General features: G+C 44.5%; 1 protein-coding gene and 1 long non-coding RNA gene across 8 annotated transcripts in view; one reads left to right on the top strand and one right to left on the bottom strand.

Annotated features, from left to right (window-relative positions):
- The window catches only part of CCDC13 (coiled-coil domain containing 13), a 29,708-nt gene extending 20,971 nt beyond the window's left edge, over positions 1-8,737 (top strand). For 4 of the 6 annotated variants that reach the window (XM_015619721.2, XM_015619722.2, XM_033519985.1 and 1 more), the window contains 5 exons: positions 606-692; positions 1,464-1,589; positions 3,896-4,050; positions 7,167-7,266; positions 7,452-8,737. In XM_015619721.2, coding sequence (XP_015475207.1) covers positions 606-692; positions 1,464-1,589; positions 3,896-4,050; positions 7,167-7,266; positions 7,452-7,533 — 550 coding nt within the window. In that variant the 3' untranslated portion in view covers positions 7,534-8,737. Of the gene's footprint in view, positions 1-605; positions 693-1,463; positions 1,590-3,895; positions 4,051-4,237; positions 4,633-7,166; positions 7,267-7,451 lie in introns of those variants that run through there. The other 2 variants (XM_015619723.2, XM_015619725.2) reach the window with 2 other exon arrangements.
- Positions 6,635-8,287, bottom strand: LOC117245547. 2 transcript variants are annotated; one of them, XR_004500313.1, is made up of 2 exons: positions 8,201-8,287; positions 6,635-7,489 (listed from the first exon to the last, which is right to left on the bottom strand). It is a non-coding gene; the product is annotated as an uncharacterized LOC117245547 (long non-coding RNA). The 2 variants fall into 2 exon arrangements; XR_004500312.1 differs by having other exon boundaries at positions 6,635-7,494; positions 8,201-8,282.
- Positions 8,738-11,575: the final 2,838 nt, after the last annotated feature.

Here is an 11,575-nt window from a genome sequence, read left to right on the forward strand (position 1 = left end):
AAACACACACACTGAAATGGGGTGTCCCAAACACACCCACACTGAAATGGGGTGTCCCAAACACACACAGATCAAAATGGGATGTCCCAAATACACCCACACTGAAATGGGGTGTCCCAAACACACACCCTGAAATGGGGTGTCCTAAACACACACACACTGAAATGGGGTGTCCTAAACACACACACACTGAAATGGGGTGTCCTAAACACACACACATCAAATTGGGGTGTCCCACACATCATTATACACAAAACTCATCCAGGCTGGCACTGGTACTCTGGTGTTATCAGTTCCTTCTCTTACCACAACGAGCCTGACAGATCCTCCTGAGGGTTTTCACAAAGCAGATTCCATAAAGCTGTGGAAAATACATTTTTAAAGGACATTGGGAGACACAAGTTGTGTGTGGTGTCACTTCATTGGGAAATCTGTGTCATGCAAACACCATCAAACTGCCTGGAGCTGGGATTGCCTCTCCCAGGGCTGGGTGAAGGTGTGAGGTGAGGGAGCTCTTCCCTACAAAACTCAGGCATTGGGAAGGGACTGGAATTCTGGGGAGACTGCCCTGTGTGAAGGCCTTACTGCAGCTTTCCTCCCCCCAGCACAGTGTCCACGATGGGCCACGTGCTCGTGGAGTCAGCAGCCACAGAGCCTTTCTTCCTCAGGGGTACCAGCCCATCTGGAATTGGGTATGTAAACTGTAATCAGCAAGGGAAATGCTCTGCCATGCTCTGCAAGCTGCTGGAAATCCTTGTCCTGCCTGCCTTGTTTCTGTAATGAAATCTTCTTGCACCATCCCTTCTACCTGAAGCTGTCCAAGAGCTCTAACATCTGATTTCTCTCTTAATTTTGTAATTGATTGCTTGTTTGACACCAGTCTTTTCCATTTTTACTCCCAACCACCAAGATTTCTCCTGCTTTTTTTGTTCCAAAGAAGATCTTTGTGAAAGCAGAGAGGTCAGAGAAGAAATGATGTACATAATAATGGGATACATGGGAAAACTGCCCCTTCCTTTCAGCACATATTGGACACAAGAACAAGCATTGTGCAAGTGCTGCCTGAAGCCTTTCAGGGGGAGAAAATCGATAGCAGGCCATTTAATAGTTTAGTGTAGCACTTGGGAGATACAATCTCCTTTTACTCTGGCAATAGCAGTGGGAGGAGAGTCAGGGATAATGAATTGATCAGAGGTGGAAGTTTGTTTTCAGGGGTGATGGGGAGGGGAAGCATCCTGGAAGCAACTTTCTAATGACACTCCCTGTGACTTTATATCTAAATCTTTCTGTTCTATTTATTGCAGTCTAGAGATGGGTGCTGGGGGGAGGTAGTGAGCCTGGCTCTGCATTCTGCCTTCACCTTCAGACAAGTGTGTTGGAGATAGTGCTCAAACCCTGCCTTTGTTTCATTTCTTTTATTTAAGAAGTGGGAAACAGACTCTCTGTGCTTGTGTTTTCCTCAGGTCTGGCACGGACAGCTTGGACGGGGAAGTGCTGCCAGGAGAGAACACAGAGCAGAGGGCTCTGTGCCAGGCTGCTGAAGTGGAGAGGAGAGAGCTCCTGGAGCTGGTGACTGTGCTGCAGAAAAGGTACAGCCTCATCCCAGCAGCATCCTTTGTGGGCTGCTGGGATCAGGGAACACTGCAGAGTCTGGCACCTGCACTACAGCACATCACACGCTGCCATCCTTGCCTTAAATAGGGGCTTTTCAATTTTTTTCTGCTCAATTTCCCTGCCTGGCTGATGATTCATTCTTTTTTATTATTCTTTTAGAACAAAGGGCAGAAAAAAATGGAGCCATCTTCCAGCTTGCTGCACCTAGATAAAACCAGAATTACTGTATTTATATATGCATGGCCTTATTGAGGCAGCAATATTATTCATCAGTAGTAAATACTGTAATTATTGGTATAATATTTTCTTCCAAAGCTTTTCACATTCTTTTTAAATTTCATTGTATCCTTTTCTAAATGAATTTATTCTGGTTTAACTGAGACATAGCAGTGATTTTTTTTTTAAAATTTTATTTTCTATGATTCAATTTAATGTAAAATGATGTTAAAAGCCAACCAGGAGAGAAGGGAAAGCAAAGTAATTTCTTTTTGGCCACCTTTCAGCTACTCTTTTTTTTTTTTTCCCAGTATGTGTTATTTGATTCCCAAATCTGTATCCCAATATTGGAAATATATTCCTGTCTGTGTGCTTGTCAATACAATAAGCACTGTATTCTTACTTGCTTAAATTTACCATAGTTATCATTCTCACTTGTATAACTTCTGTCCTGCACGATTAATCACAGTCAGAAAAAAAAGGATTTTTCTTTTAGAACTGTGGAAAAGGTGCTTTTAACACTAAATTCTGGAAATACATGCTGGGAAAAATCTTTTTCATGTTTGAAAGCCCAGTGGCTTTAATAGAGCTGTGCAGTCAGATGAGGATGGGGCTGTGAGTGGTAACTGAAGTGTGGCCACCACCAATATGGGATAATGAAAAACAGAGTCAATGAAATGCACAGTTGCTTGTAAAATGTGCCATAAGCTGATGATTCAGCAGCTCCACAGTTATCACACATTTATCAAGCAGGTAAAATTTTGTGAGGCTGTGTGCAATAACTCTTGGGAGACCTCAGGGTAATATAGCACCAGTCAGATTTCAACGTGAATGTATTTTTAAAAATCAGGTTTTCCTCCTCTCCCCTCCACTGCTGGGGGGTAACAAAGCTCAGGTAACACAGATAATGCTTAAATCAAGAGAAGAGCCCTGGGAATTGCTGCAAGTGGGATTTTTCTACAGCATTTTAGTTTAAATTAGTCCTATTGGCAGATGATTCCAATAAAAAATCCCACAGATATTGCCACTTTTCCTCCACTTTTTGTTTAAATTGGATGCCAGAGGAACACCAGGGTCAAATGAAAGTTTAGTGAATGCAGAACCACTGAGAGGAATAAAATGTCTCAGAGCACATCACCAGCCTGGGAATTCACTGCCACAGGAGGTCAAGTCTTGCCTGGAGCTACATTTTTAAGCCAGTGATGTAATTTTATTAGAGTTGTAATATTTTATTTTATTTTTAGTTATGCCAGCTAGGAGGGAAATAAACTAATCAAGTCTCTTGATTCAGAGGGTAACCAGCTTCCAGCCATGGGGTGAGGAGGGAAATTCTCTTATTCAGTCCAATCCAGTGGGTTTTTTTTTTTTCCAGTCCAGTCAATCTGTGTTTCTTTTTAGCTTTAAACTCCTTGGTGTCAATCAGTGCCCCAAGTGGCAGCATCTGTGGGTGCACACCAGATTTTTGCAGTTAATATTCTGAGAGGTTATGCAGGGTGGAGAGAGACAATTTGATTTTTTGTGATGTAAGCACCAGTTTCTTTTCCACCCTCTCCCATCCATGGTCATGTTTAAATGGCCAAGTTTATTAAAAGCAGCCTCAAGTTTCTTTCCTTCCTCTCAGATAACTGATGCAAATGTTAAGACTGTGTTTTTATAAACTATTTGCCTTCCAAGCTTTCCCAGAGTGTCTCAAAAATGCAGTTTATTATTCCTGTAATAAAAGATGTGTCTCTCCTCAGCAATCTGCAGCTTTCCTGCTCATCTGAGGGGTGAATTCACACAGGGAGCCAGAATTAAGGGATCTGAGCAACCTCCAGTAACAAACCCATTGTTTCCAATGGTACTCATTAGTTAATTCTCATTTGCATATTTAGAAGATGTCACCTGCTACAATTTCACTGGGATTTCTGTCTTTGGATGCATGGAAAGTTCTTTCCCTTCTGTTGGGAGCTCTGCAGGAAGAAGCAGGATTCAGTACCAAGACTGATTTGATGTAGACATGACACAAATGAGCTGAACTCTCTTTTTTTACTCTTTTTTTTCCCTTTTTTTTTTTGCCTGTCAGGTTGGAGGAAAGCAGCAACAAAGTCTTGGAAGCTGAGAAGAAGCTTCAAGAGGAGAGGTGGCAGAGTGACATCTTGGAACAGCAGCTTGAAAAGCTTCAGGTGGATCTAGGGAGCAGCAGAACTGCCCAGAACCCTGCCCTGAGGAGCAGAAAAGGTGAGGGGGAACCTTCACATCCCCCTTTTCACCTCTGGGCTTTATAGACAGCGACAACATTCGGGTTCCACCTGCCAAACCCAGCCAGGTGCGTGACCTTGCACCTGGTGATGGGACCTGCTCACAGCCAGAGCAAGGCAGGAGGCAAAACCCTGGCCTTTCTTAATTGAAGATGATTTTCCCACAGGTCTAAGAGGGACCAGGATTTTTGCAAGGTGTTTCCATGGGATAATTCCAGGAAAAAAGCTTTCCCCTGCTCTGTGAGCTCCCTTTGCACTCGTGCCTGAGGGATTCAGCTGAAGGTTAAGAGCAGAATTAAAGGACACATCCCAATTTAAGGCCTGTCAGTGCCTATGAAAAACTATTGCTGGTGATGAAGTAATTAGATCTGGTGTAATTTATTATCCCATGAACGTGATAATCTCCTGCTATAAATATGAAAGCCTCCCTGGCGTAGTTAAAGAAGAAGAATTCATGGTGGATGTTAAATTTTTATTTCCCTGATCAGATCCTTTTATTGCTTAAGGACTCTGATTCTGTAAAGTGTCTAAACCAATAAAATGGCACATATTCTTAAGGAAATTTTTCCAGTGGTTTCCCTTTTTATGTGTATTTTCATAAAGTAAAAAGACTTCAAATGCCAGAAGATGAGCAGCAGGGAGGGGAATTTCAATTTGGCAAATGTTGGGGCGGTGTCAGGCTGAGTTAGGGTGACCAGAGGGACCACAGAGCTCAGCAGAGACCTTGGATGAGCCCTTCAGAGGAACCTTTATACTGAGTGGGGACTGAATAGGTGCTTCAAACCCACTCCTGTCTGGAAAACATGGATTTGTTCCTTGGAACAGGATTGCTGTGTCCTTGGAAGGGGCTCCAGCCCACCCTGACTCATTCCCATGTTGTCTTTTTATGAGCACTGATTATTTGAGTTGTCTCACCTCTATTTACTGAGAGCAGAAAGATTTAGATCCCAATAGTGTTGGGAGCACTTTGGTGCTGTTTTGCACAGAATTTAACTGAGTTTCTGAGTACTCAGACTTTTACAGAACCTGGAGAAGTGTTGATGTGTTCTGTTATCACAGATTCCCCTTGCAAGCTCCAAGAGATACAAACTCCACAAGTCCTGAGGATTTTTGGTCAAGTTTTGTCATGCTGTAGTAAAGGTGTAGTAAGTCCCCTCTGGTAGCTTTCACAGCCAGAGGAAAAAGCTGTTTTCACCAGTGTGACAGATCCCTTCTCACCAAATATTTAGTTCATTAATCTCCTCTGCTTAAGGACTAAAAGCAAAAGTAGAAAAGGATTGGCAGTAAGGCTAATAAGGAGAAATCCTCTCTAAATCCACGAGATGAGTAGGTAACAATCGATTTCACTCCCCTGCTTTGATGAGAGCTTTGTGATGTGCCAGAGCTGGAGTTTGTACAAGAACTACAAGTCTGTAATACACCTCTTCAGCAGAGTATGGAGGTTATCTCAATGCCTTCATGCCAATGGTTGAGGAAATAAGAAGAAATTAAAAGCTTGAATACAAAATAGAGACTAGAGAACCTGCTAATTAGCATAATATTTTCCTTTCTTTCTGAAAGTGTAAAATTGGAGAGAGCTGATCTAATTGCTAATCTAATGTTTCTGGTCTCTTCAGTTCAAGGGAAGTAGATAATGATGCTAAGGAGCTGCAAACAACACAGTTCTGTTTTAAAATTATTCAGGCTTTTCATTTTCTGTGCTTTTTTTTCCTGCTTTATCCAAATTCTGAATTATCAAAGAATAATCCCAGAGGAGGGATAGGTAAGTAACACCAGGTTTTCCTCAGCCCTGTAAAGCACAGCCTCAAGATCAAAAAGCATTTTTTAGCTACACAATGCAGCCTTTTCTTCTCATTTGTTTTTGTCAGAGTTCAGTACTTTCCAACCAAGTTCTTTCAGATAATTCCACACGAGGAGGATTTAGTGTTTTAATACCAAATGTACTTATTTGAAGACATTTGATGTTATGAGGGATATGAATTGGGAAAAGGGATACAGAAATGTGCCAACATGACAACACAAGCACAAACCAGCAATTGCAGGGTTCAGTAGAATCACAACACAGGAAGCAGCTTGGCTGTTCACTGTCATGGTGCTGTATTCCAAATTGTAAGGACTGCACCAGCTCCAGCCTCTTGTTTTCTTCATTTAGTTGTTTGTTTTTTTTTATTTTTATAATTTATTTGGGGCTGAACCACACAAATCCTTCTCTCATGTTACCTGGCTACAGGTAAGTAGTGCTGGCTATTGATTATTTTAGATATTTAGCCATTTATTTACATTTGCTAAAATTATTTAGCCTTCTATCTACAGCAGAGATCACCCTGGTGTGTTTAACTGAATTTAACCTCAGTGCTGGGTTAAATTCAGCATCCTCTGCAATAGTTCACTTCCTGCACTCCTTTCTGAGCTCCCTGAACACTTCTCTGGTTCCCCTTCTTCTCTGGGGATTCACTGGTCACAGGTTTTGCTTCTCCAGTCCCAGCTGTAAATTTGAATTGTATTTTCTCTATAACCCTGAAAATTCTGATTTTTTTTTTTTTTTGAATGACCAGACCTGCATGTTTTGGATATAGCTTTATTTAGGAAAGCATTCCTGAGTTAGAGCCTTGTTCTGAAATACACCTTGAAGTACAGAATCTACATTTTGTTTATGCTGAGGATCAAAGTTCTTTACAAAAGTCACTTCAATGGGTGCCACATGCAAGCTTTATCCCAGACATTCAGGAAGCAACAGCTGTCATAATTTGGAACACAATTAAAAAATTAACATCAAATTAATCCTTTCCAGCTGTTTTACACCTCTTGTTTTGGTCACTTCAATGTTACAGATTCATTGTTTTCCTCCTTACACGTTAGGCACATATTTAGCCCTGAAATGAAAATTCATCATGAAAGGAAATTAAAATAGTTCTGTCATATATTTATGATATGTTATGGATGTAGCATAGAATTTAGGAGATTAAATATTTATTTGAGAGATTAAGTACATGATTTTACAGAATATTTACTCATTGTTTTTTGATATTAACTCAGCGTGCTGCCAAAACTGATTTGCTGTTTTACTGAAACTCCATTCTGTGATTGAATCCACAGCCCAGCCAAGCCTCCCCTTGCAGGAGGGTGACAGAGAGCAGCTCCCTGCAGCCCTGTCCGAGCTGTCCCTGGAATCTCAGGTGGAGGAGCTCAGCACAAGGTCTGTTCTCCCTCTCTCCATGCTGGGATTACTCTTTTCTCCTTCAGCCTTTTTCTCAGGGCTCTCATAAAATCACCGCAGCTCCAGGGTTTCGGTGTTTCCTCCCCGGAGCAGAGGTGACAGTTCTAAATTTGCTTTGAAGCTCCCCAGCTCACAGGGAAGTTTTTCTTTTTGTTTCCTTGCAGGCTTGGGATCCAGCTGGATGAGAACAAAGATCTGAAGGCTGTTCTGGCAGAGGTTGTGAGAAAGAAAGAGGAAGATTTTTAAACTGTATCGAGACATAATGGAGGATGTGATAGGTTTTCACAGGCCATTCAGCAGCACACACAAAGGAAAAGTTAAGCCAGATATTCCCAGTCTTTGGGCTGCAGAGCAGGGAGAGAGCCCAGGCACCAGTGTCATTTTGCAGCCTCAGATCGTGTCATTTCATAAGCATTTGTGGCAGAGAAACAGAGATGAAATACAAAAAGTGAAGGTTTTATGTGTCAGCAATTTCTGTCTGTGGGGGTTGGCAAGCAGAGCTGGTTGGTGCAGTTTGGGAAGCTGCAATTCTGCAGGAGGATTTTGGGCAAAACCTCCCAGGTTTCATCACAGTGTTCCCTGAGAGGGCTCGATATTCAATCTGCTGCTGCCTTTATCAGCTCAGGAAGGAATTTGCTGCACAAAAGTTGGGCCAGCCCCCTTCCTTAGAACAAAACAAGCTCTTTTTTTATCCCTACACTGCTACCTGCCTGTCTCAGGCTTTCTGTAGCACTTCAGTGCTGAGGCACAGGATTAGCCTGACCTGGGACTATCTGCAAATCAGCTTTGGGTGGGCTCCTCTCATCATTCCAACCTCTTTCTTTGCTTGAACATCCTGCAGCAGTTTTCTGAAACTCCAGTGAGTTTCCACTGAAAAAAATCTGCAGATTACCCCTGCAATGAGTCCACCTACCTTAAATTCAGCTCATTCCATAAAAAACTTGCCATCCAAGTTATGAGTTCCCTGTTTCTGGGTCTCTGCATTCATCCATCCATCAGGCAGATCTTGTTCTCTCTGGGAAGAAATGCTACAAAATGCAGGAAAGTCTTCACTGCAGCAATGCTGGGACTTTTGGAGCTGCTGCAAACCCTGCCAGCCCTGTCCCTCTCTTCTGCCAGCACAGTGAGGACACAGAGTGCAAGCTAATCAGGCATTGCCATGCAGCCTGCCAGTGCAGGGCAGCCTTGGGGATTCCAGGCAAATGGAGAGCCAGGCATTTTTGTACAGTGCTGCTTTGTTTCTCTCTTGAAAGTCTTGAAAGCTTTTCTTTTCTCTGCTTTGCTTTGTCAGCCTCTTTTTATGAGCCTGAAGTTTGTCAGGCTTTAACCCCAGCCAGCACCACCAATGCAAAGTGGATTTGTGGGCATGAAAACCACTGCTCCCTTCCCCAGCACGGGGATTTCATCCTGACTCCCCTGGGCAGAGTGGAAAAAAGCAGAGCAGGAGTCACTCCAGATGTGTTGTCTCTGTCTTTTTTTCCTGCTTAGGTTCAGAAATGTCTCTCTTCAATAAATGTCTGTTTTCAAACAGTTCCTGGAGTCCCTGATGGAGGAAGTCAGGGATCTGGGGATAAGCTCAGCACCTGGGAGATAACACAGGGAATTAACCCTCACAAGGCTGCTCCACTCCCCCAGCACTGCCCTAGAGCTCAGCCAAGCTCTCAGGGGCCTCTCTCACAAAAGGCAGAACCATTCATTGCATTATTTTTCCTGCCAGTATCATCAGAGATAAAGACATCTTGCAACCCTCAACCATCTCTGGACAACATGAGGAATAAATCCTGGCTGGAGAGCGAGCCATAGCTTTGGTTTCTGTTCAGCTCCATCCTGGTGGCTCTGTAGAGGGGATTTTAAGGACCTGCAGGAGTGAGCAGATCCCTTGGAAAAGCTGCCTGAGCAGGGCTGTGGGGACAGTGGCTGCTAAATTCAGGCTGTAACTTGGAGCTGCAGGTTCTGATTTCACTTACACAGGAATGTGAATCAGTGATATTTTCCCAGGAGCAGAGCAGAGACATCTGCTGCCCTTCCTTGTGCCCTGTCCCAGGGAAGCTGTGAAGATCAAACCTCTCTCCAGGAAAAGGGCTCTGAGGCAGCCCCTGAAGCACAGGGAAGAAACTGGGATTTCAGGATGCATGGCCCTCCTGAAAACCTCTTCTCAAGTGCTGCAACACTCATTTCTTTAACCTTCTGCTTGTTTGGGGCTGCACAGAAATATTTTCTCCTTTTTTCTGTGCCACCAGATGCCTTATCAAAGAAAGAATCCAGCCACTATAAACCAGTTTATTTAGGCAGCCTGTACCTGTAAGCAGCTGCTTCTCATGGAAATATGCAATCTGTCTCCTGTCAGATGGGGAGGAATGTCCAGGGCTTCTCAGTATTTTGAAATACACTCTCCCTGCATTTCCACAGAGTGACCTGGCTTGAGTTCTCCCCGTGCTGGTTCTTGCTGGTTCCCAGTTTTCAAGGGATGAGACCAATTCTTGTGCAGCATTTTGCTAAATATAAGAAACCCTGGCAGACCTTGGGAGCAGCAGCCCCCTGGACCCCAACCCATCACTCAGAGAACAAAATCAATGACAATATTTTTCTCTCTGCCTGAAAAATCCCCACACTGGAGATCCTCAGCCCCAGGATCTCTCCAGCACACTTGTGCTGCTTGAGCTGCAACATTTCTTTCAGGGATACAGCTGATATGAAATCACCACAACCCCCTGCTTCTCTTGGAACTTTCAGTGATTTATTTTCCCCTCATGGATAAACACCAGCCTGTAAAAACCCTGTGTTTCAATTCTAATTTGAATTTCTCTGGCTTCAGTTTGCAGCCTGCCATTGTTTTGCTTTTCCCAGATAAAAGCACTGTGACTCCCCAGCATTTCCTCTCTGGGACAACCCTCATCCAGTGAGAAGTCGTGTCCCAGGCAGCTTTTTTGATAAGCTCTGAGTTTTTTCAGTCTCTCACTGCAGCTGATGGTGGTGACAGGCTAAAGGTGACAAGGCTGGCACAGACTGCTGGGTACAGTTAAGGTTCATTTTGCTGCCACTATTTAGTTATGGCCACTCCTTGTTAGGATTTGGCCAGTTTTTACCTCCAAATACAAGTTCTCCAAAGACTTGGGCTGAGCCAAAATTTGTCTCTTGTTCTGGAGGTGTGCAGAGCTCTTCCATGGAGCAGCCATCGAGTGCCTGATGGATGCATCCCATTTTAATGTACAGCTGAACTGCTGGGAATAAATGATCTTTGATTAATTGTCCTCTTTTCCTTTGGGCCTGTTGCCAAGAGTTTACCTGCAAGGAGCTTTCCAAAGTGCCTGTAAGGTGAATTAAGTTGCATTAGGGTGGTTTAATGTAGACAGTATTGACACAGGAGAGCTCTCCCTGCCCTGGGATCTGCTTGGACAAGGGGCACAGGATCAGCTGAGGGGGTCAAAGCCCATCCCATGGGAATTTAGAGCTGTGGATTGGGGCTGTGGGTGGCTCCTGCCTTCCCTGAGGCTCCAAAGGAGGGAGGAGATGGATTTCAGTCCTTGATGTGGGAGAAATGGGGAGGAAGCTGGTGGCAAAGAGGAACTGAGTTGGAAACTGCTTTGCTGCCCCCCCCAGCAGCCCCAGCCATCAGCTGCCACTGCCCTGCAAGGCACAGTGCAGGACAAAAGGGAAGAGGTTCAGCTTTAAATGGAAAAACACTCTGGCAGAGCCCCTGTGCTCTAAATTAAGCCTCGACAGAGCCAAGGGGGGTGTTGGGTTTCTCATTTCTCCCCTCATCCCCTCCCCTCCAGGCCCAGCTCCTGAGCTGGCTGCTCCCATGGGACACTCAACAAATGCCACCTAAATCCCAGCGAGTTTCCACTTACAGCTCCAAAACCATCCCAGGCAGCCGCTGAACCCTGGGCTCAGAGCAGCTCCAGGGTCAGGGAGAACAGGGATCTGTGGGGTGCAGTGTGGAACAAGGAGCACAGGGGTTATTCCAGCCTGTCACTGACCTCATTGGGGGTTTTTTTGGGAATGGGAGGGGATTGTGAGGAGAGGAGCTGGAGGCAGTGGGGTTTGACCTGATGCTGGGTGAGGGGAGGTGGTGGGAGCCTCCTTCAGAGCCCTTCCCTGGGGTGGCTGGAGGTTTGGGACCTTTGATGGGGTCGGTGGGTGCCATGGGGGATGGGCAGAGCCATTCTGGGGGTGCTGAGAGGGGTCCTGGAGGTGAGGATGGATGGATGGATGGATGGATGATGGATGGATGATGGATGGATGATGGATGGATGATGGATGGATGATGGATGGATGATGGATGGAT

Source organism: Parus major, chromosome 2 (assembly GCF_001522545.3).
Source record: "Parus major isolate Abel chromosome 2, Parus_major1.1, whole genome shotgun sequence".
Classification (NCBI taxonomy): domain Eukaryota; kingdom Metazoa; phylum Chordata; class Aves; order Passeriformes; family Paridae; genus Parus; species Parus major.